The following is a 25379-nucleotide window of genomic DNA, read 5'->3' on the forward strand; positions in this document are numbered from 1 at the left end:
TTATTGTGGCTTTATAAATTCAAATAAATCTTATTCGGATTGTTCGTAATGCAACTTCTTCTCAAAATAAATAAAGAACAGATAGTTTATATTTAAATGGAACACGTAAACATAAAATCTGTTCGGCAAGATGGTTAAACTGCGTAACAAGATTGGAAGAGCTATTTGTAAAAGTTTTTTGTCCTTCTAATTTCGAAGTACTTTAGTTTGTCTGCAAACTTCGTTCACTTCTCTAACTTCGGATAAAGGTGTGTGTAGATAATATAACATTCAAGTTCATTGTTAAGTTTGTTCACGTGACAACTTTGGAACTTCTTGCAGTTCCCATACGATATTAATCTACAAAGAATTCGCTGAGCATTAGACCAATTTGTATGGATAATGACAGAAGTGGTGAACACATTTGGAGGAAAACTCTATTACGGGGAAAACTACCTATAGTTAAGATAACATTTTTTCTTGCTCCTAGTTAAGTTAAAAACTCATACAAATATGCGATATTGATTCAAAAACGGCTTTTGTGTTAATTATCTGCATTTCTATCTCCAGAAATCAATGACTCATATTATTATTATCTATTAATTATCCATTATTATATCAACAGATTGCCATGAAGCAGTATAAATTAAAAAAAAAATACATATTATATCTTCACGTAGACAATTTTCTTGAAAGAATGTTTAAATAATGTCACCGGTAGATATTAAGAGATAATAAGGAACATTTATCAATCATTTATTAAGTAATAGTTAAGTTTTAAGACATCGACTAAGTATAAATCATGATTTCTATAATCAAATGTGGAAATAAAGTGTTTCGACGCATAATATGTAAAAAAATACCTCGTTAATATTAATTGATTTATTTCAAGAAGTTGAGTTTATAAGGGAAAGGTGGTTTGGATTTTTCTTTACAATATTGTTTACACTTTCAGATATTTAACACTTTAATTTTTAAAAGGCTATTAAAAATCATCTCAATATAGAGAACAGTGTACATCGAAATGAGGTTTGATAATTAATAGTCTGAATATTGCAACATGGAGCGACATTGGTGTTAGAAAATTTCATTAACGTTGCACATGTTCAATTACTGAATAATGGATATCGAATAGTAGACAGGTATTGAGTGCAGCTAGCTGATATCACATGATTATATTTACTGATAAATGACCAAGATTATTATAAACTGGGAACAATATTTCAATATGAACTATAGACCCATTCTGCAGGTATTAAATAGATTGGGTATCATTAACATTAATTATTATCATGTATGAACTGTATTAATGTTAGCCCAAAAGCGAATTTTGAATATTTATAAAAAAAAATATAAGATTTTGTACTACTGTTCACTGGTTAGAATGTTGTAACTATGTATAAGCTTTGCCGTAGATTTGCGCGTCATATATCATGTAATATTTTATTTATGCAGTACACGTTCAGTATTTTCGAAACAATATAAGTAATAGATTAATTTCAATGAAGCCATAAATATCATTGAATTTTACAGTTAATTTTTAAGAGGGACATAATACTTTTATGTCAAGATCGTAAACATTTATAGGTTTTCTGTAGTTAAATACGGATTGAAACGAAATAAAACAAACTACCATTCAAATATGATTAATTTATTTAGGGTTTCAATATAATGTTTCATAATTTACAGAGACCGTGAACAGCTTGTTATTGTTGTACAATAATTGTTGATAAGTATATACATTATACATATACGCACAGCAGGAATGTTGTGTTGAATGTCCAAACAATTGCACACTAATAATTGAGCGAGCTCTTTTTTCGCCATAAAGGAAGGAGTTTAGAAGAAAAATTATTTAACCGTTAACCCGTTAATTATATTTTATAAGTTAACACTATATCGACATATTATAATCAAAATAATTGTTAGTTGATTTCTGGAATAAGAGCAGTTACTTTAGTCTGCTACGGTAATTAAATAGTTCTGTTGTTTTTTTTTTTAAATTACTCTGATCACTTGGTTTCACTAAAAGCATAGGTATTTGCCGTTTGCGTTTTAGCGTTGAAAACATTATCGCGGTAGGAGTGAATGGTAGAGTAGCCACCGAAAACTGAAATTTATCCATCTTCAACTCACTTTACGAATTACTAGGTCTACTCTATACGTGTAATTTTTTCAGGTAAGTATATTTTAAAACGAGGCATCTTTATGCACAGCGTAATATTAAATTTTGTTTAAGCCAACAAAAATGATATTGAAATACTTTGTTTTCAATTTTATCTGTTCCCAAGTGGTCAGAATATGTATAAAATTATAAATAGAGAACCAATGCATTTATTACCTTTTCGAATTTCTACGACATCACGATTAATGTTTTATGTTGATAACTAAATATATTTTGAGGTGATATATTGATAAAATCAAAAGACATCAATCACTATATTATCAACTATATAAATTTACAAAAAAGCACATTTAGAAATGTAGTAGAGTCAAACAGTTATCTCTTCTTAGCGACATTCGGGCCATGTTCACTTGCTCCATTTGACGTAGGTCGAGCGTGGCCTGCCTCGATTAGGGCGCTCGCCCCGACCGGATTTGATTACGACGCTCCGAGGATTGTAGATTATTATAGCAAGACGTATTACGCTATCATGAGAATATGCACTATGAATGTATCAAGCGTACGATGTCCCGGTTTAGCTTTCCAAAATAATAAAGCTTGTTTAGCATTCTGACGTTGTTCAAATTGTTTCCTTTCAGTTTATGTCTTCATTTATTATTTATTAACATTTTGCTAACCAGCAGTATTACACCTAGAATGTTAAAGTTTTTTAAAATGCATATATGTGGCCGATGCTTTACAATTATATGCTCAACAAATTATTTACTAATGTGTCTTACATGTCCGCGTCATAAAAAAAAAACAAGTTATGAGCACAAATTCGTAAGAGTCAGTACAGAAGAGACTGAAATGAAAAAAAAAATCTTTTGTAAATATCTGGAAGAACACAATGATATAATAATTCTTAAAAACCACACTTTTGACCGAATGAAGAATTAAATTACGCGTTATGATTTAATTCTCCTACCTTTATTGTACCGTCTTCAAGCTGACCTACGTCATAATGTTGGCAAGCCGTCAGGATGTCACACTGTCCGATAAAATTAACACAGCGCTTTGGGGAAACAAAATATTTCCGATAAATTTTCAATGAGGTACAGCAACAGATTAAAAACGAATATTTTTTTCATACTTGGGATTATATCTTTATTTGTAATGTTTAAAACTTAAAAGCTAATTTTGTAACTAATAATGTGGAACAGCGATAGAGCTAAATAGAATTAGATATATAAACGAAATGTATGACCTATGTCAATCTCACTTTGTTTAAGAAGTACACCAACGAGTCATTGAATAAATTAGTACCTACAAACAAAAAACAGAAATAAACTTAACAAGACCTATGAGTTAAGTTGTATACATCGTATAAACAGATATACGCTTGAATGCATTTCGGAATGCGGTGTCTAATGTTATGCAACTCAACTGTGAACATTCGCCAATGGGATAGAACTAGATTCCGAGCAAGCATTTAGGCTCCATCATCTCGGACTAGCAACGATATCTATACGCACAGCAGCCCGAATAGCAACGTCTGTTAAGCTTATCGTCATGTCACTGTCTGCTCGTCGAAGGATATGTTTATTGATTATTTTATTTATTTATTTATTTATTGCACAAACAAAATTAGGACAAAAATAAAATTAAAATACAAAAGGAAGGCATAGTTTGTACAAGAGGCGGCCTAATTGCTAAGCAGCAATCTCTACCAGGCAACCTGATGGGAAAGGAAATGTATGAAGTTAATGGGATTTATATTTTATACATATGATTGTGTATATTTTCAACGTTCATTTTATAATACTAATCTATAATATGTTAAGTTCGTTATTGTAGCATCAAAAAGTAAAAACAAGATTAAACAAGATTAAACAGAAAACTAAATTTTTAAGATTTCATAAAACTGTTAGGTCTGCGCCTAAAGACAACACTCCTCTCTTCATACACACTTGTGCAATAAGTAGCTCTGCTGAAGTCACGGGATGTTGTAGTTGTGTCTCTATCGAAGTATCTCATGACACTAAATACCTGGGTGTCATCATTGATGAACGATTCTCCTTTCGACCTCACATCAACGCAACTGCTAAACGTTCTAGGAAATTAATATATATTATGAAGAACCTGCGAAATAAAGTAAGTCTTAATATTCTTATGAGGATTTACAAAGTGTTATGTCAACCTATTATTACTTACTGCGTATCGATCTGGGGTTCTGCTCCATCCTCTGCTCTTATAACACTCGAAAGAGCTCAGAGATCTGTTCTTAAAGTCATGTTAAAGAGACCATTTCTTTACCCGACGTCGACCCTCTATTCTGAATGTAAAGTTCTTAGTGTTAGACGCCTTTTCATTTTAAATTCAGTTCTCAGGATTAATAAAGCAACTGCATCTACACAAGACTCCCACAGCAGACGAAATAACTTACCACTTCCCAGATTAAAAACCTCTTTTGCAAAACGTGCACCTAATTATATGTGGCCACTCTTACATAATAAAATTATCAGACACTTGAACCTATCTAAAAATACTTGCATAACTAAAGACATGCTAACAAAATTGCTTCTTTCCTGGGACTATGCTAAGACTGAGCAATTTGTTCGTCTTCAACTTTTTTGAATATTTCTTGTGGCATTTGTTTAAGCCAGTGTGATTGTAATCGGTATGAAACAGGCCTTTTTCATTGACAATTGCTATGAAATCATATCAATTTTTTTTTTATATTATGACCATCATTTTATTCTTAATTATTATTTTTTTTTTTCACTTTTGTTTAATTATTGTTTGTATGAATTTTTAATCTAATTTAATTTTTAATCTGTATTATGTTAATGTATTAAATTTAAATCTGAATTTTAAATATTTGTATACCATAACATAATCGCCGCTCTGTTTATAAAATTGTTAAACATTTCACGGTCCCGCAGGACAGGCATTGCCTAGTGCGGGAACCAATGATTTTATTTCCTGTGTTTTAACGTTTTTCTTTAAGAAACTGTATTAAGCACTATTTAATGTATGTATTATGACTGATGTATACGTGTCTTAAAGAATAAATAATTTTTACTTTACTTACTTTACTTTAACTTAGCTTTACTTTTATGCTTTTACTAAAATTTAACTGAAATTATGATATGTTGCTTCAAATATTTTCTACAAATACAACAATGAAGCGTCAAATGGTACAGCTGGATGATATTAATTTTATGGGTCTGAAATTGCGTGTATGTAATTCAATAGATATTTCATTTGTATGTAAAATATATTATGTAACTTTCATTGAATATATAGGTACATACAGAATCGTATAATATTATTTAATTAAAATTACGCTTATTGCATAATACACGAGTAAATCCCGCGCGTATGTGAGGTCAGAGAGGATCGTCACCTGTCGGCGGGGTTTAGGCGCTTAGCGGATTCAGGCTTGGGCTTGTGAGCTTGTGGCTTACATTGATATTGCTATCCGTTGCAATCACTACTATGGAAAGACACTCGTTTTAGAATACATTTAGAAATACTTTTTTCTAGTTCAACATTAATCGAGAAATAATAGTTAAAATTATGTTTTTTTCACATTTTTTTTAATAATTAATCGAGAAATAATAGTTAAAATTATGTATTTTTCTTATTAAATCCGGATAACGAATAGATAAAATGTCTTAAAATAAAGTAAACAAGCCGCTTAGTACATTTTCACTTCGGATTTTCAAATCCGGAAAATATTTCCCTGACAGGCGTGTTGAGGTGAGATTGGTATAATTTTTACCCTCACGTCGCTTTCACGCGTAAAAATATAACGAGAAGAAGATTTGACGCTTAAAAAATAAGATATGTTCATGTTTGTTGCATTTACAGAAAATTAGATAAATACACGGGTAGTTTTTGTTGTTTAATTTATTAAATTTTAAGTGTTGTGTAAAAATTTTGCATTATTAATCAATTATAACGTTATCTACTATTAAAAACAAAAATGAAATGTTTTTAAAGTGCTATAACCAATATTACACCCATAAATTAATTTGTATGAAAAATGCCAATGAGCTTAACAATGGACGTAATAATAAACCAGCTTACATTACAGGAGGACATGCCGTTGACACAAAAGGATAAATGAACATAATTCAGATTGAATGAAAAACCTTTTCCATATTTCCTTTAAAATATTAGGTAATTGAAATGCATGTTTTACAAAGCTATGCGTAATATGATTTTCGAAAGAAAACAAAACAAATAAGCACTCAGAGGTAATAAACCTAAAACTTTTTCCCAGTAAACATTTAAATTAATTTATTTGTATTGTAAAGGAAGAAAAATAATTAAATATTTTTCACTCGTAGAAGTAGGAAATATTAAAATCAATGAAGGTGATCATACAAATACAAGATCAATAACACAAGAAGCTACTCTGTGATACAATTTTATTGTTTCTTTTAAATAATGTGAAAGGAAATGAAATTGTAGGTAATGCTTTAGACAGTCTTGTTCTCTGTGTTTCGCTTTATAACGTTAACAATTCTGAGTTCAGTAGCCAGTCTGAATTTCAACAAACGCTAAGTTTACGAATGTCATGTATAAGCAAATTAGTTTATTTCCTCCAGGCGACAATTTAGCTCACGCTCTTGTCGCAAATTGTCGGCGATGGTAAATGTAGACTATTAAGGAAATACAGCAATTCAACCGACCCTTACCCTATATTATTGCGCAATCTTACGTCGGTGAAATTATAAGCAACACCTTCTTATTTCGTGTCTAAAGGCAGTAACGTGTACTGAATGCGAGCGCCCAGCCAGTATGTTTTCTAAGAGTCAACGGACAGGTTATGTTAAGGTGAAAAACCGGTGAAACCAATTGTCCTATAATAAAATATTATAATAGTTTTAGTTAAACAATGACATTTTGAAATAAATGTTCAGATGCATGCTGAATGAATTTCATAATCCGCTCAACGAAGCCTTACAAAACTAGCTTACTTTTAGTATTATGACGTAAGCAGAACATGGTTAAAATTCATGAAGGATTTTGAAACGATTCTTTTCATTTGTTTTTTTTTTCTTTAATTATTATTTATTAGTCTAAAAAATTATCAAACCTTAATTTTTGCGATTGATAAACAGCTAACTTTGAAAGAAATGTGTTGTGTGATCGACAGTGTGTCTTAAACATTATTAATGATAATAATTAAAATAATTACATTTAGTATTAGATCAGTGCACGGTAGTCGGTAAGTGCAAAAGCATCGGGCAGCGACCTCGACGCGACGTTAAGAAACCGACGAATAAATTTACAATTCCGTATGTGAGTTCAGCTGCACCGGACAAATGCTAAAACTCTTTCCCTAACTTGCTGTACTGAATTTAAATGTCGTAAACAAACAAGCACAACATTTGTACATACGTGAATGTTTCATTATATGCGCGGCTTTGTTTGTTATCCAGTTTTTACATTTGCACAAACGTTCAATGGTATTCCCAAAACAAACTTTAATGTCGTTATGTATTTTAATTTATTCACGTGTTATACTTTGATTAACAAAAAATATTTCAGTGGTGTTGCGCTTGATAAATTTTGCGTAATCTACTTAGTTGTTGAATTCTGACAATATTTATTAATAGTATTAGATTTTTAATAATGATATTTTGATAGTACCTGGGCCCTTTCCCCTTCGACTTTACTTGCAATTGCGACATTGTCTTTTATCCCACGAAAAAATTATGTGGAGGATAGTGTAAGTACTTATAAGAATAGCATTTATTCTTTTCAAAAGCCTAAATTGTATCTGTACTGCTATCCATCAAAACCGGTGTGGCAGTTTAGCATCATGTACACGAAACTTACAACTATTTACCTACCTAGTCACTATATTTACAACGAAGTTATCGAGTTCGAGTTATCGAGTTTTAACATCTTAACTTTTTTCAACATAATTTCACTAAATTAATATAAAGATCATAAAACATATCTGGTAAACAGCATGAAATAATAAAACAAATAGCAATTTTCGCATCGCATGTGAATACATCGTCGACGTGTCGCCGCTGCGCTACGCGAAATTGATTTGTACAGCGTCAATCTCACTCGCATTCGATTGATGACGACTCCATCACACTTTACTGTACCCGATATATCTTTGTCTGCATACCACGAATTAAATGTGGCTTTGAAATAGTTTTTATGTATGAAAAAATATTGTTGCTCAATGCGACGATGAAAATAAAAACAGATTACAAGTTGTTTCACAATTATTTCTTAGATTTTATTTAAATTTGAATTAGTTATAGTAGTTTTTAAAACAAATAAGTATTGTTTAATATTACGCCAAGCCTTATAAATATAGAGTTTAAAAAGAGATAGGAAGTAAGGTAATAAACATGAGGCATAATTTTGTAGACTTGGTATTTTATCTTAAAGTAGCACACCACGTCTCCAGCACCCCGGATTCTTTATAAACTTGCCTCTGGTAAGTATGAAATATTGGTTGCGTATGGTGCAACACAGTTATAAAACCTTTAGCAATAAAATTTCTATTTTAAACTATGCAATAAATTTTATAAAAATCCGTTGTGTCTTTTATTCACATAAATATTCATTTTTATCTCATCGTAATTCGTATATCGGTAAATATTATCACGACCATAATAGTTTCCCATTGTCCTGACAAAACGCCATGGCAAGTTCAATTAATTTGTTTGAAGACGTCAAAGAATCTACAAAACGAGGATAGTTTTCTGAAAGTAAGCGTTGAAAAGTTAATGTAACTACTGAGCACACTACTGAGAGTTTAGTTTGACTAATCGACGTGTGTCAGTCGTACGCGCTCGCTGTCCGAGTTCACCAACTTTTCCTGTGTGGCGAATCAACGCCATGAATTATGCATGAGAATTAAGTTTGACGCTAGATAAGCGGCGGAAAGATTTATTTGCCGATATGATGTTGAAAACAATCTAAGTTGTTTACGGATTCTGAATTATTGCTTTACTTTTACTGTTGATGTATCACTCAAAGTTTGGACAGGTTAACGTTTCTCTTACAATGTTGAAAACTTAAGCGTATTTTTTATTATCGAATTTGTTATCTATAGTTGAAACGTTTATCGTTACGCGTTTTATCGTTACACGATCGTTAGTGTATATTCGCTTCGAAACCGTCTAGTTTCTTAAACTGCTTACTAAATACGTTTCTAAAAGGGTAATGTGCTCCCCATACAGTTATTTACAGCTTTAAAGTGTCACATCTCCAAACAGAAAAGCGGTATTGTGACAGGGTAGCCTTTTATCTGAGTTACGCACGCTCTTATAGGACCTGCCCGGAAATTTAACTTCGTTAAGAATGAAATATGTCCCATCGTTATTCCACGGCTTGTTGCGCGAATACTTACATTTCCAGTTCTCCACCTCTAGTTTTCTCATCAGAACCAACGGAAATAATTTTAACCGAGACTGAGTTATGACAAAACTCCAACGGACATTGCAGCATCCATAATGAGAATAGAGTCGAGATATGCCTGTAATTTATTATTTCATGTTTCGGTTTACAACGCTTTATGCAAGGATCGACTGTTTTGCTAGTAGCAAAATCGTTCGTTCCATTTATGCATAAATTAGTAACGAAGAAACAAAGACGTAATTTCCCAACTGTATTAGGGAATATTTACGATGTTTCCAGTAGTAGCAATAACAGATAATACAAGTACGTTCATGAGGTAAAATAGTGGGCGGGTGGTAAAGGAAGTATTTAATTAAATCAAGCGGTGGGGGCAACTCGCTTTACATCGCCTCTACTAATCACAGGTAGGCTGTCTACACGTCCATCCATTTGAATACCAAAATTCCTTTTTGCAAAATTTAAGAAAAATTAGGAGTTCAAATTGATGGCATAAATTTAAACTTGTAGAAATTTCATTGAACTTATTTAAATAATGTGTAATAAAATGAATATGATTATAAACACAATAAAATAACATAAGTAAAATGCATGTTTTGGTTTTCTTACAGATTTCTTTTCTTACAGACTGAAATAAAAAAATCACAGGAATAAATGCTTACTGATTCAAAATTAATTAATTATTATCTTATCTAAACATCATTCAACCTTTTTGATAAATTTAATCTATGACATGTTTTTTTTACTTCAAAATGTGTCAAAGTTCTAACAAAATACAGGTTTAAATAATTTTTGAGGTCACTGTATAATAAAACTTAACATGGAGCACAATGTTATTAACACTAATTTTAAACACGACAGAGTAAGTAGCACTTATGCTGAAATCTATTTAGATGACAGTTTTTGTGAAGATGAAACCAGTTTACTAGAGGATAAATTGAAAGTTGAGAGTCATGAACATAAAGAAGAGTCAACAAGCGATGAATGGATATCACCTAGTGATCAACTTATTGGAATAATTGAATTAAAACCTCCCTTTACATCTAAAATTAACCGTGCTAAAACTCATGAAGGTATACTGCACATAGGCAATACGGTACTAGAACAAGAACGTAGTCGGTTTTTAAAATCACTTACAAGTCTTATAGAAGAAAACGATGCATCATGGCAACATATTCTCACTCATGAGAGAGAGGCGGTTAATAAGAAAGTTAAACAAATATACGAAAATATCTTCAATCAAAAAAGTAAAATTATGACGAACGAAATATCAGCGTTTTATGAAAATAACCTACAAGAATTGGAAGAACATTTGAAGTCAGAATTGCAAACCGTTTTACAAAGTTCCCATGCTAGTATGGTTTCTTTATTAAACAATGATATAAAACTGAAATTGAGAAAAGAAAAAAAGCGACTTGAAGATATTTTAAGAAAGAGGCTTTTGAGTGAAGTTAAGAAGATAAATAAATATTATAATTTACTTCTTCGTAATGAAATATCTCGAAATGAAAATATAATAAGCCATGCACTACGCGATAGAAATGACGCTATCGGTGCTTTTTTAAAACAAATAGAGGCTGAAAAATTAACTAGTTCTATGTATGTCATGAGCGTGGAACGAAAAAGGTGCAAAATAAATAAATTGATGCTACAAAGCCACCACGATGCTGAAACTACAGAGAAACTGTGTAAATTAAAAGAAAAAAGAGAAATACTAGACAGTTTAAGACAGAAAGATGTTCCTTTTATGGACGTAAATAAAGAATGGGAGGAAAAGATAGCAAAAATCCTCCAACTATTTCTAAAATTTATAAGTTTTTCCCTAAAATTATTACCCGAACAAACTACCTTTTTGTTAGACTTAGAAAAGATGGTTATTTTACAATTAAACGAAATACAAAAACAACCAGGAAATGCACATTCGCTTCTCTACAATGAAAATGATTTAACTAATACCTTCGATTTTGCTGATAAACCAATAGAAGAATTAGTATGTGAAAAAGAACCATTTACCATAATAGGAGATTTATCTGACCCCATTCCACCGCGGTATGGGAGTACAGAAACATTGCCGATCGATGTAGATTTACCAGTAGTACGACTGCAAAGACAGTATGTCTATGCTAAGTGTCATGGTTATGAAGATATAAAGAAAATTCTTAAAAGTCAAGTTTGTAGATGTCATCAAATGCCTTCAAAATCACCTTCAATTATAAGTGATAACAGTGCAGAGCCACCAACAGAAGATGAAGAGATTCCTATATTAGAAAATGTATCTTCCGAAGAACTTTTTCTGTGTGAAAATTTTAAACGCCTGCCGAGTTGCCCCGCACGTAGTTGTACAGTATGGATGGACAATGATTCCTTTCCTTTTCTCCCTAACTACACAGATTATAGCGAAGTCAATTATGAACGAGTGACAGCAATACTTGGAAAATCTCCAGTTAGAAAAGAATCCCCTGAGCTCATAAAAGCGAAAGATGTAGTGTATCGTGAATTACCATTTTCCGCAACTAAAGAGCGATATCACACTACAGAAACTCAATATTCCAGCCAAGAAGACATCAATGTTCAAGAATTACCCTGTACTTGTACGTGTTTAGATCATGATTATAATTTGGATACAAGACAAGCACCAAAAGACTCCACCGAAGAAATAAAAAATATTCTTAACAAAAGGAAAATCTCGTTGCAGCGTTTAATGAGAAACAATCCGAATTTATTGAATTTATTTACAGATGAAATTTTTGATGTGAAAATGTAACTGGAATTTTATAATTAACTTATTAATTCAAATTATACTATTATTTTTCGTATTTTTATCTGCGTTTTATGTTAATTTTGTGTGGGTATGCAATAAATAATTACTTATCCACCTATCTAGGTATTATGAAGTGATTTTAGTGCGGACGTAAGTGACGTCCTTATTTAGCAATGTTCGTTTTAGTCAGATCAACAATGCTACTGATAATATATCACTAGACTTCTTGACGTACCTAGTTACAAAAAAAAATTGGAATGAAAACTAATTTCCACTATACACTGGAACAAGGCTTTTCATCTATTCATAAAATGATTACTTGTAAAACAGATAAAACTTATAAATTAAATTCGATTCACGAAATACTAAAAACAAACATTGTATGCCTGTAAAGTCATCAAAGTTGTAGTAATAAGTGGTGTAGTAGTCGAGTTGTTAAGAGTTAGCTACGGGCTTAAATTAAACAGGTGTAAAATGTGAATGTGCTCCACTTCTAGAGATCACAAATTGCTTGCAATGCCTTGGCGGTTTCCCGCTGCATTCATTTGTTCCCGTTGTATTTGTAGACTCAACTTTATGAACAACCAAATATTGTATCCACGGTTCTCTAAAGTGATATTTAAATTTATACAGTTTTAATGGTGTGTAAAACGGATTTATGCATTTGCAATGTGTAAAAATGTTTGTCTTTTTATGACAATACTATCTACTACATGATATTAGGTACCTACCTATTAGTTTGATTTGACTAAATATCTGGATTTGTTTGAATTTCTAGCATAGGAACAACGTCCATGTTTAGAAGATTCATCATCATATTTCTGCTTAATATAAATTTGAAGCTAACTGATTTATGTGTATAAGTTTGCAGATTACCAGTATTTCATTTTTTCAGTGCAAATAGTCTCATTTAAAAACAATTTAATAATATCGCTATCGCTATCTCAGTGGCATTAAATCATAAGCTCAAACACCACGTAATTAAAACAAAACAAGTAACAAATTAAACGGATTCCAAGTCTTCGTATAATTTACTAAGAGTGAGAGAAAGCATCCCGTAAAGGTGAATTTACACGCGCCCATACAACCTCATATATTAAGTCGTCACTCGTCTTGCAAGCGTGATAATGTTAAGACGCGACTTATGACATTCCTTGCGACATTCTGGGAGCTTGTTTTAGTATTATATAAATTTAAATTAAAGTTTCCCACTTCTTGTACATTAGTTTTTTAACAGCTTCTATAGAATTAAATTAGTTTGGATTAAGCTTGGTGCAAATGATCATTGACTTTTTAGACTAATTCACCCCCCTCCAAAAAGCGAAATGTAAGATGTCTCTCTCAAAAGGTTGTGATAAGTCCAGCTCCTGAAAATAAGGATCGGTTAATTAAACAACATTCAAATAGAAACAAGGAAATCACACGAAGTGTAAATTCCATGAATTCAAAACAATATCAGAAGACAGGATGGCTCAGTCATGCATTAATTTATTTGGAGATAACGTTCTGGGTAACAGATAACGTTCAATCTATTGTAGCAAAAATTGAATTTCTGTAAGTACAATGTATTTGATAATTTTAATTGTAAGAGGAATAAACTAGTTCACACACTGTGTTCACACATTATCTTGGCAACTTGTTATCACGCAAGTTAAGATAAAATAAAATTCTCATAGTCATGTACATCAGAAATGTTTTATATGAAATCTATAGCTCCGAATGTTTTATCATGAAGTTACCTTTTAATGTGCTTATTATTCAGGACAATAATGTTTAAAATTATTGTAGATTTATTATTATTTATTGGTAGTTAGAAATTACGTTACAAGCCACGGATTTATCCCATTACAATCATTTATCTTAGCATCACGTAAAAAAAATTTGTATAAAAAGTTGTCATATTCTTGAAGCTTGGACGCTTAAGTTTTATGAACAGCAGATTTATTGACAGACAAATCGAATGAAAATTAAGAGAAATCCATTTTAATTAGACGATATTAGGTTTCTAGAATATTTCTTTCAAATTTTTTAATAACTCCGAAATACCTATAAAAAGAGAGTGGACACATTTAAATTTTCCTATCGCGAGGTGAAGTTAAACAGTGTTATGTTAAGTTGACGTTTTGCCGTTCCATAATATTGTGTTAAGCGCGAGTTCCACTGAAATCTGACACAACTGCAGTCTGAATAAACTTACCGACTCGACTTACTAAGTTTACATGCTTTAATAGTAATTTAGAGTAACCTTAGTTAATATGCAGCAACCTGTTCAAATGAAATCATATTTTATTTAATGTTAAATTCACATTGTGCCAAGTCAGAGGTGTATTTGTAGGGCTCTATCCTAGAGTTAATACATAAAAGTAATATATATTTATTAAGCTGTAACTATTTTACTGTCGTTCTTAGGAGACGATTACTAGAGTTATAATTTTTACTACTTCGAGTTCTTTTGATCGATTCCTTGCATAATGTTCGAGTCTTGTTCTAGCTCTACAAATAAAGCTTCAATCAATGTACGATTAATATTTACATTTTTTATAAATACCGATATCAATAACATCGATAAAAAGTTTATAGTAAATTGCTATAGAAGTTTCCCTTAGCTAAACAGAAAATTAATTAAAAACAGCAATCTTCAGTCGTCGCTACGATTTATTATTTATTGATCAAACAATCTACTGTCTACGCAACGGGGCTTGATGCTAGGAAATTTTCCGTACTCTGATGTATTCAAATTGTCTAGCAACAGTTGTATTCCACAATCTAGTCGGTTCAGACTTATATATTTCAACATACCCATATACAATATGCATAGAAATGCAAGATACGGAGAGACCAAGCAGCCTCGTAAAATCTTAAACGTTAGATCCTCAAAATATGAAGCCGCTGAAGCAATTCATTCCAACAAAAAGTATTGGAAAAATGTATTTGATGTTATTGACTCAGCTAATAAAGAACCGGTGCGTAAATTTTTATTTTAAACTACAAAGGCGTTTAATTTTTATTATTATTTTAATAATAAATAACATAATAAATTTTTTAATTTTAATTTAATTTAAGTTTTTAATTAATAAATGAATTTTCATTTAAAAATACACTTATTATAGATTGAGGAACCAGAAATTCGGTTACTATCGGAAGCTCTACCTACAGAACTGTTTAGAAAAGTTTGTAATATTTTAAACATACAAGCAACTGGCAAAGATTCCCGTAGGGAATCCAAATCTGCAGGTATAATATCTATTTTCATCACTATTTCATACAATTTTCCAATTCTAGTTTTCCCATATATTATATATTGTTATCTAATAAATATTTACAGATGAACGTAAACGGCGTTTAACTAAAAAGGCCTTCCTATCTATAAGACAAACGTTTGATATAGATAGGGATTTAGAATCGGATACAGATGTAGAAATTAGTACAAGGTAAGTTGTTGGAAATGCCATAATTACAGTCTGAAGTACGACTTAAGAGTGAAGATATATTAACTGTGATATAATTTTGTATGGAACACTCCGCGTACCTTTATAAAAAGATGTAGATTAATAAGTATTTTATTTAACATAAATATTAAATTTTATAAAAGATATATAAATATTGATGGATATAAAAATTAACATATTCTAAATGCACGTTGTTAATATAGTACTATTGATTTCGATCCGAAAGACCCATTTCTCAAAATTACAAGAAACCGTATTCATAGTATTATATTATAATTTATATTATCTGTGCGTATGCATAAATAAATTCGCTACAAATTGTCGTATTTTCATACGCACCTCGCCTCTTTACTGGTTACATTATCGCTTTCACTCCCACAGCCGCTGATAAGCATCACCTGATCGTGGGTATCTCGCATTCGATTAATTGCGTATAATTGACGGTTTAAAGGTCAAGTTTTAAGATCTTTAATCTTGATTGTTATATTTGGCGACATTACTTTGCAATAAAATTATATTATGCGAAAAGATATACATATTTTTTACTTACAAAACATGCGTGTTTATTTGATACCTTGGCTTGACTTCCTGTTTATAATTCAAGGTTTCATTATAACAATCGTGTCCATTCTGTCAAGAATGAAATATTATTTGAAGACTAGCTGTGCCCGCGACTTCGTCCGCGTGGAATAGCGACTGCATAGTAGTTACTACTTTAAATACAATTATTTAGTAAACACGTACTACCATAAACAATTCATAGAATTGTTAATAGAATTTATTACTAATCTAAGCTAAAAAACTTACGTACTTTCCGGAAATCCGGGGCATTTTCCGGGGATATCCGGAAAATGCCTGTAAAATATCTGGAAAATCCCCCGGAAAATGTGTGAAAATGTCCGGGAAATACCCGGAAAATATCCGGAAAATGGGTGAAAATGTTCGGGAAAAGCGTGGAAAATGCCTGAAAAATCTCCGGAAAATGCCAGGGAAATGTCTGGAAAATATCCGGAAAAAGCGTGGAAAATGCCTGGAAAATCCTCGGAAAATGCCTGAGAGATGCCCAGAAAATGCCCGGAGAATATTCAAAAAATGCGTGAAAATGTCCGGAAAAGGCGTGGAAAATGCCTGGAAAATTCCCGGAAAATGTTAGGAAAATGTCTGGAAAATGCCTGGAAAATCCCCGGAAAATGCGTGAAAATGTCCGGAAAAAGCGAGGAAAATGCCTGGAAAATCTCCGGAAAATGTCAGGGAAATGTCAGGAAAATGACTGGGAAATGCCTGGAAAATATCTGGAAAATATCCGGAAAATGCGTGAAATGGTCCGGAAAAGGCGTGGAAAATGCCAGGAAAATCCCCGGAAAATGCGTGAGGAATTGCTCGGAAAATGCCAGGAAAATATCCGGAAAATGCGTGAAAATGTCCGTAAAAAGCGTGGAAAATACCACTTCAAATTTGCGAAGTAATTAAAGCAGACAACCAAAAAAAGAAAAAGAAAGCTAAAATCTTTCATATTAAATGTATATGGGATATTCATATTTCATATTATGTACTTAATGTATGGGAGGGTTTAAAGATATTTTTTTGATATTTCTCGATTTATTTAAAAAAAATGATTACGGCCATTATTAGGTTAAGTACTTTCGATATCAGTTTAAAGTTTTTTGTTATCTCCTGTTATCGCCTGTGCACACTGAACGATTACACCTTGTACATGAATGCCTTAGCAAATGTTCGCCGTGATTATTTAAATGATCATAATTTTTTTTATTAATGAACCAATTGACATGAATTAAACACTAAATGACAAAAAAAATTAACTACAGTTTTGGGTTCGGGATCAATTTAATAATTACACCTGCTAATATTTTTTTACATATTTTCATTGTATAAAATCGTAACATAATTTCCTTTGTGTATAATTGTTCTATTAACACATAGATAATATCTTCCCAAGGTACTAAATTTTAATAAAAAAGTTGTTTTTGTTATTTATATCTAAAAAAGAGTATTTATATTAGACAGGAATAAACATGAAATTTTTATAAGTTTTATGGAAGCTGAATGTAATGCAAATGGGCAAATATAAAAGTAAAATTAGGTATTTAAAATAAATAAATGAAACAACTACCAATTACAGAAAAACTTCTTTTTCGTTTGAAAATTGCTGGATCATGAGTATAATTCTTTATCTCTTACCTTGGGCAGTCTGGAAGAGATCGCTAGTAAGCGATAAGACCGCCTTATGTACATACCGTGTTAATCCATTTGGTATGATTGTAAATATTTTACTTGGTGTGGTACGTATATTACCACACCAATTGATAATTAATAATATGTACTCTGATCCCAGTACGATCTGTACCGCGATAGCCATAACGATAATAAAACAATCAGATGACAGTAAAGCACGATTGAAAATCATACTTGTACAGTAGTTGTGAGTGCAATATTTACGTTTCAAAATAACATTTTTTTTGGTACTAAAACGTAGGTAGATTCTCACGCACGCACGCTGATACGTGGTTGACTGCCCCTTTTCTCATTCCCGAAAAATATCCTCTAAAATTACCCAAGATTCTTCCAATGATTGTACCATACGTTGGAAATTAACTTTAATCAACAATTGACCACGCGCCAGGATACTTATTTCTACTACATCCTCATGCAAATCGTTAATTTTTATGAACATTGAATCTGTAAATAAAAAAAAATGAAAACATTACTTTACCTAATTTTATTAAAAAGCTACTAACAAATAAAATACTATCAAGAACTAAAGTGACCTTCTTTGGGCGTTTAATATAGTCTTGTAAAAGTTATACATAAAAATAAAATTTCATCATTTTCTTATTTTGTCGTAACTTCAATTCTAATTAAAAACATGAGTCTAACTATATAATTAATTAATAAAGAATAAATATAAAAGCTAGGTACAACTTACCTTTTGTGGGAACGCAAGAAGGATTTCTTAAAATGTCACAATTAACTGTTAATAGTGTCTTGTTTGACATCAAATAATAAACATCTACCCTCACTTGTAAAATTTTATTTAGTAAATATTCACATAAAATATAAGCACCTGAAGTGGACTCTGGGAAGACATGGGTTAAAAAGTTAAATAAATAAGTACAATTAAAAACCCCACCAACATCATATTATTTAATTTTTAATTAGGTGTAAATTTTCAAGAAGCGTTAAATATGTAAATTGATTTGATTTTAATGAAGTCTCATAGATGGCGCTGTTTCAAATTTGTCTTTATACTACTAAGATTCATTAAACTGTTTCTCTGCCAAAATTACGTAAATGACGTAGTTTTTATAGTGTAAAGCTAAATAATAGCGTGGCTTACCCAAAAACAACATTTAAACATGAGTCTTTAGATCGCTGTGTAATACACGGAATACGTTAGAAAAATAAAGGTTCACAGCTCCTCCCCCGGAGGTGATAGCATGATAATGTGTATATAAAAGCCTCACCCGACCTGTTAGTAATATTCATGCAAAATTTGAAGTCAATCTATGCGGTACTTTTCGAGATTAGCTCGGACAAATATACAGACAAACAGACAAACAGACAAACCGACAAACAGACAAACAGACAAAAATTCTAAAAACTATGTTTTTGGCTTCTATATCGATTATAGATCATGGATTATGTATTCTTTTAAAAAAATATTCAATGTACAGTTTTGACTTTCCTACGATTTTATTATATGTATAGATTATAGAACACATTGTATATAAAAAATCACTTCATTCTAATTAACCCGTAATTACACTGTTGTCCCTTTTTGTACGCTAAAACAAAATTAATACTAAATAAATTATAGACTAAGTTTGTTTGCCCTGGTATGTATGTACAATAAATAAATAAATAAAATAATACAATTTATTGTAATCTGCGATTTTGCGAAAATGAGAATAAAATGATTTTACATATTTTTTTAACAAATCACGATGATATGTCGAATAACTATATTCATAAGATATCTTTATAAACTAAATAATTATATTCGCTTTTTATAAGGTTAAGAACAAATAACAAGTGTATTAATATTATGCATTTAATCTCATATCAAATACACAATTTAATAACGTGGTAAGGCAACCTATTTTGGTTCCTAGCATTTAGCATTTAAATATAAAACAAATAAAGCACGATACAGAGTTTTAATACAAATAAATTATTTATTTATCTATATTACTATAATCTTTATAAGTAAACATTTAATTGGCTTTAGGCGTCAGATTGTATCAATCAAAAAGTTGGGCAGAATGAACTTAATAAATGAAACGTACAGTATCGGCAGCCAAGCGAACTTTTCCCGGGTTAACTCAACTTAGTTCGGATTTCTTGGGAAAACTTTGTTCCTAATCCGTTAAATAAATTAACGTCATTACAAATATCTTCATTATGGTAATATTCTGTCATCATGCTGTTTACAAACTTTATTTGGAGCCATTTTTAATTATGCTCAATCCTATAGGAAATATTTTCGAATTCATTTTATAAAATAACTAGCTGCTGCGCGCGGTTTCACCCCCGTGGCCCCATTCATGTTAGTCGTAGCGTGATGATATATAGCCTTCCTCGATAAATGGGCTATCTAACAACGAAAGAATTTTTCAAATCGGACCCGTAGTTCCCGAGATTAGCGCGTTCAAACAAACAAACAAACAAACAAACAAACTCTTCAGCTTTATAATATTAGTATAGATATATTTTAAAAGGAAATTTTTATTTGCCCTTCTCTCCTATTTTAATAAACTAAAAATAGTAACTTTTCAATTTTTATTTTTAAATAGTGAAGACGAGGAAGAAAATAAGAAATTAAGGATGTATCAGGAATTCTTGCGAAAACCAATTCGAGAGCAAATAACATGGGCTTCCCATTATCTTGAACCTGAAAGGGAGGACGAAAAAACGCTTGTTAAAAAAGCTGATGATTTAACAAATAGAGTAAGATTGATCTTCATTTATTTCTTGAAACACAGTCAAGACACACAGAACATCATTATATTGTTGCAAATTGTAATTTGACGGCATTTGTTGAATAAGTTTTTTAAATTAAAGTATGTGTTCAATTTACTTAAATTGATACATACCTACAAAATATGCATATTTTAAATAGCTATTATTTTTCACACACGAGGGCCAAATTTGACCCGTTACATTAATTGGGTAATTTAATTGTATGAATAGGTATTTAAAATCACAATATTAATGCAATTCGCATAAAATTGGCTTAAAAATTAACCCACGTGTCATTAGCAAAAATAAACAACTGACTCTCAATAAATAAAACACATTGTAAATGTATTGCCATGATACAATATTGCATACAAAGTGAGCAATGTAAATATGTTAGGTTGAAAATAATTGAATTCTATGTTATGTTGAATGGAATTATCAAGGAATGAAATCATAAATTCATTCACAAGTTTGACTTATTTCTGTTCGAAGGTATAAACCATAATTACAACTTTTTCATTATAATAAAAAGGGTTTTTATAAGCTTTACATCGAGAGAGTAGTTGTTGAAATGTATGATAATTATAATTAATATGGGAGATGTATCGTATCTAACCAGTATTAAAACCTTTATTACCTGTTTATCTTACAATAAAATCGTCTTATGTATTTATTCTAAGATAAGAAAAGAAGGATCAAGTGAAGTACTTTGATTTAGTAGTTTCCTTATGAAGTAATGTACACAGTAATGCTAATTATTATAAATATTTATTAACATTACAGATAGCAGATGAGTTTTGTGATTATATGAAAGAGCTGGGTGGTGATCAACAATCACAATTATTTACACCAAGAGCTATAAAAGAACTATTCCAGGTACCGTAGTGAAAACCGTTGGGTTATAATTTTAAGGCAAATTAAGCAGAACCAAAAGGTTTTGTTGGTGCAAAAAGTATTTTTTTTTCAGTCTTGGAACTATAACAATCACATTAATATCATTATCTTAATATATATATATAAACCATTTAACCGATTATGATAAAATTCGCACACCATGTCGATCCAACTTGAGAGATAGGATAGTTTAAATCTCAAATCGTTTTAGAGAAAGCGGGCGAAGCCGCGGGCGGTAAGCTAGTAATTATATAAAATTATACAATACGATATACAGTTAAAAGTAAATTACTATTGTAGATTAACAAAAACTCATGTTATGATTGATAGCTTTTGCATCCTTTTGTTATACAAAAAAGTACAGGTTTACCTTCAATTTAAAATACCTAATAAAAAAATTAATTTGTTTTGATTTACTTCGCCTACATGAACTATTATAGGACAGGATGATCCCTAAAATGGTGACTGTTGCAATAGTGCCTACATATAATAAAATTCTAAGCCAATTTTATTACAGATCGAGTTTGATACCCACGTAGCCCGAAGTCTTCAAGTGGTACCAAAAGAACTTCCCTCTGTCAATGAACGTATTGCCAAAGTTACGGATAATCCCGAGGTAAATGAATTAAATTTGAAATAATGTTCACGTTAAGTACTTATACTAGTACTAATCTTGGAAAATCCTAACGCGCCTTTGTTTTGCGTTGATTGACTTCAAATGTTAGATTGCTGAAAACAGAGTGACTTATATAGTAAAACTAGCTTTCCGCCCGCGGCTTCGCCCGCGTTTTCAAAGAAAAATCCACATAGTTCCCGTTCCCAAGGGATTTCCGGGATAAAACCTATCCTATCTCTCAAGTTGGATCGAACTGCACATGGTGTGCGAATTTTATTACAATCGGTTAAGTGGTTTAGGAGTCCATTGAGGACAAACATTGTGACACGAGATTTATATATATTAAAGAATAAGAGTGTTGTTTTCACTGTATTTAAGCCTTTTCTCTCCATAAAATTTTTTCTTGTGGCAGTATAAAAAATGTAGAGTCATTTTCGAGGTTTATGCTAAGCTACCCATTTGAAAATTCACTTTTATTTATATATAGATTACAATTACAATTTATTTGGAAATAAAAAACACGTGACACTTATCTATATCTTTATAATATCATAAAATAAGAATTCATAGAAAGTAGAGATTAGATGTTAGATACAGATGTTGAACTTTGCTTTGACAGAAGTCACGATACGCTGCCCTTGACCGAGAGATATCGAAAGACATCAAAGCGGAGGGTCGTAAAGACCGTGTAAGATGTTTCGGCCGTACGTTGCCTAGAAGAGAGCAGTGGCGGACCCCCCGCAATGACACTAAGACCCAATGGAGGTCAGCGCGACACGTCCCCAGAGATCTTGTAACTTTGAAAACTGTCTGGGAAGGTATCACTAACCTTAGGTGAGCGTTAACACACAATGTAAAATAGAAAGTCATAGGTCAGGACTGGATAGTTGATTTATAATTGATTCATGATTTAGCAGTAACATTCATGAGTTCAGAAACGCCGATCATGCATTGCATTGATATGCAATGTAATAGCCAATAGGTAACATACATACGATGTAATTTGAAATTTTATGTTATTTGCTTTTAGTTAATTTTTTACTTGTTTAGTTCAAAATAAATTATTAATGGGAACATAATTTTGATACACGTAGTTCACCTTTAATTGACTTCTTCTTCTTGTTCGAAACTTATATTATGATCTATAAATTAATGAACTTAACAACTTTAATCCAATAAAACCTATTACAGGAGCGTAAAAGAATACTGTCGTTGGATGATCGAACACCCGGAGTACCGTAGAGCTCCCTATTTAAAAAGCCTTGGTATGTTTGACCATGGAGTGTTAGATGCCAGACTGACATTCGAGTTGCAGCCAGATACCAACCCACCAGTATCGCATACAGATATACCTGCACCTATTGAACATATTCGAAAACGCCTCTCTGAATTAGCAGACTTGAACTAAAAAAATCATGTTACCCGAAATTTAAAATTATGGAATACCACCGGAAAATAAACAAGGATTTAGTTTTATATATACTTGATTTTTAATCACTGTAAGTGAATAAAAAATAAAAGCAGTCTTTCAGTTAATCTTTATTATTTTCATATTATTTTTCGTCATAAAAAATTTGTTGAATGAAAAATATTAATATTGACAAATACAAATATTAATTCGTGGAACGCAGCTTTCATAGAAGACTGCCTTTCATCGCTGAAGGAACGCTTTGCAATGCTTGCCCCCTTCCTATGTACCAAAATGTTCGCCCCTACGTGTGCTAAAAAATTATAGATTTATTGAAATTATGTCATTTTTGGATTAAAAGAATATCAGCCATCTAGGAAAAAGCCACGCCAGCTAGTCGTAATCTTAGAGCTTATGACCATTGAAGTAATCGCTACCTGTACCAGTTCTATATTAATTACTAGCTTTCCACCCGCGGCTTCGCCCGCGTTTTCAAAGAAAAACCCGCATAGTTCCCGTTCCCGAGGGATAAAATCTATCCTATCTCTCAAGTTGGATCAAACTGCACATAGTGTGCGAATTTTATTATAATCGGTTAAGTGGTTTAGGAGTCCATTGAGGACAAACATTGTGACACGAGATTTATATATATTAAGATTTCCCTTTTCCCTTCAGTTCAATCTTTCTGCTTCCGTATTTAATTGTTATTTGGTTACGCAAACACGTGCCACCACAGAACAGTAAGAACATAATAGAAGTGCTATAATGTCATAATTAGTATGAAAACCAGTGTCGCCAAACCCACACATTTAAACCGATAGTTATACAGTACACTACAAGTAAACTATGCCTTTGATTGGACAGCTTAATTTGAGTAAAAACTGACTTAGGTTATAAATTCAGCATTTCAATATGTACCCTCACGCACCAGGTTACGGTTTATTTTAGTATAACATCCCTAGGTATATTAGCTGTTTTGTTTCTCTTTGCTCAGAAATTCCAAATTCGAAAACATTCAGCTATTCGACAACAGAGGGCGTTGGTTTTCAATACATATAACTTTGAACCTCAACACATAAAGATAAGGTTGAAATTTGTGTCACTCTAAATTAATGACATTAACTTGACATTAACCTGATGCTATGCTCTAAGAGTCTAAGGGATGTCAGCCTTGTTATCGATAATTCACAAATAAATATATTTTTGTGCATTTTTTTTTCTTTCTATTATATGAGTATAGGATAATGTGTCACATTTTGGAGTATGTTTATTACTACTAAGTACGTCTTTTCATATTATTATATTTAAATAAAAAACGGAATAGAATAGTATAAATCTATATTTACAAAACAAACAGAAAATATGCATTATTTTAAATCTTGGAACTGCCGTAGGTTTGATGTATCGGTGGCCTTTGTTAGACTGCTTATTGCTGTTCGGCATCCAGTTAACTCGTCACGTTGCATTTATTATCCATTTCTCTTTTAAATTAGGCTCTTTCGAAAATCTATAAATAAATAGGACAAATGAAAGCTAAGGAAAAATAGAATAAAATTTAATATTTATAATGTTTGTCTTTTCGAAAGTATCGATACTGTCGATATGCGCCATATGCATCACTAATCCGACATTCGTTTGTTTATTGCAATAATATTCCAGAAAGTCTTGTTTGCTGTTCAATCTATATTAGTACTTATTTCTTATGGATTAAGGTTCATTTTGACTTAATATTTTTATAAATTTTTGACAAATTACCACAAGCGAAGTTGTAACATAAAATATATTTAAAA

The 25379-nt window shown here is 31.4% G+C and overlaps 2 protein-coding genes across 2 annotated transcripts; both read left to right on the plus strand.

Moving 5' to 3' along the window:
• Positions 1-10266: 10266 nt before the first annotated feature.
• Positions 10267-12248, plus strand: LOC123691910. Its single transcript, XM_045636496.1, has one exon. It carries the CDS (start codon positions 10305-10307, stop codon positions 12246-12248), a length of 1944 nt encoding a protein of 647 aa, XP_045492452.1. The 5' UTR covers positions 10267-10304.
• A 1125-nt stretch (positions 12249-13373) lies between these two features.
• LOC123691787 lies at positions 13374-23689 on the plus strand. Its single transcript, XM_045636344.1, has 9 exons — positions 13374-13799; positions 15064-15208; positions 15356-15479; positions 15571-15676; positions 20506-20659; positions 21455-21547; positions 22083-22181; positions 22801-23015; positions 23373-23689. The coding sequence occupies exons 1-9, from the start codon at positions 13684-13686 to the stop codon at positions 23587-23589; spliced, it is 1269 nt and encodes a 422-aa protein (XP_045492300.1). The 5' UTR covers positions 13374-13683; the 3' UTR covers positions 23590-23689.
• Positions 23690-25379: the final 1690 nt, after the last annotated feature.

The sequence above is a fragment of the Colias croceus genome, chromosome 5 (assembly GCF_905220415.1).
Source record: "Colias croceus chromosome 5, ilColCroc2.1".
Taxonomy (NCBI): Eukaryota; Metazoa; Arthropoda; class Insecta; order Lepidoptera; family Pieridae; genus Colias; species Colias croceus.

What these genes read in the sequence shown, in the direction of transcription:
- LOC123691910 (XM_045636496.1), top strand. Translation starts at nt 10,305, where the DNA reads ATGGAGCACAATGTTATTAACACTAATTTTAAACACGACAGAGTAAGT.
- LOC123691787 (XM_045636344.1), top strand. Translation starts at nt 13,684, where the DNA reads ATGAATTCAAAACAATATCAGAAGACAGGATGGCTCAGTCATGCATTA. An exon ending in ACTCAGCTAATAAAGAACCG is followed by an intron (nt 15,209 to 15,355) that starts GTGCGTAAATTT and finishes CACTTATTATAG; the next exon opens with ATTGAGGAACCAGAAATTCG. An exon ending in GATGTAGAAATTAGTACAAG is followed by an intron (nt 15,677 to 20,505) that starts GTAAGTTGTTGG and finishes ATTTTTAAATAG; the next exon opens with TGAAGACGAGGAAGAAAATA.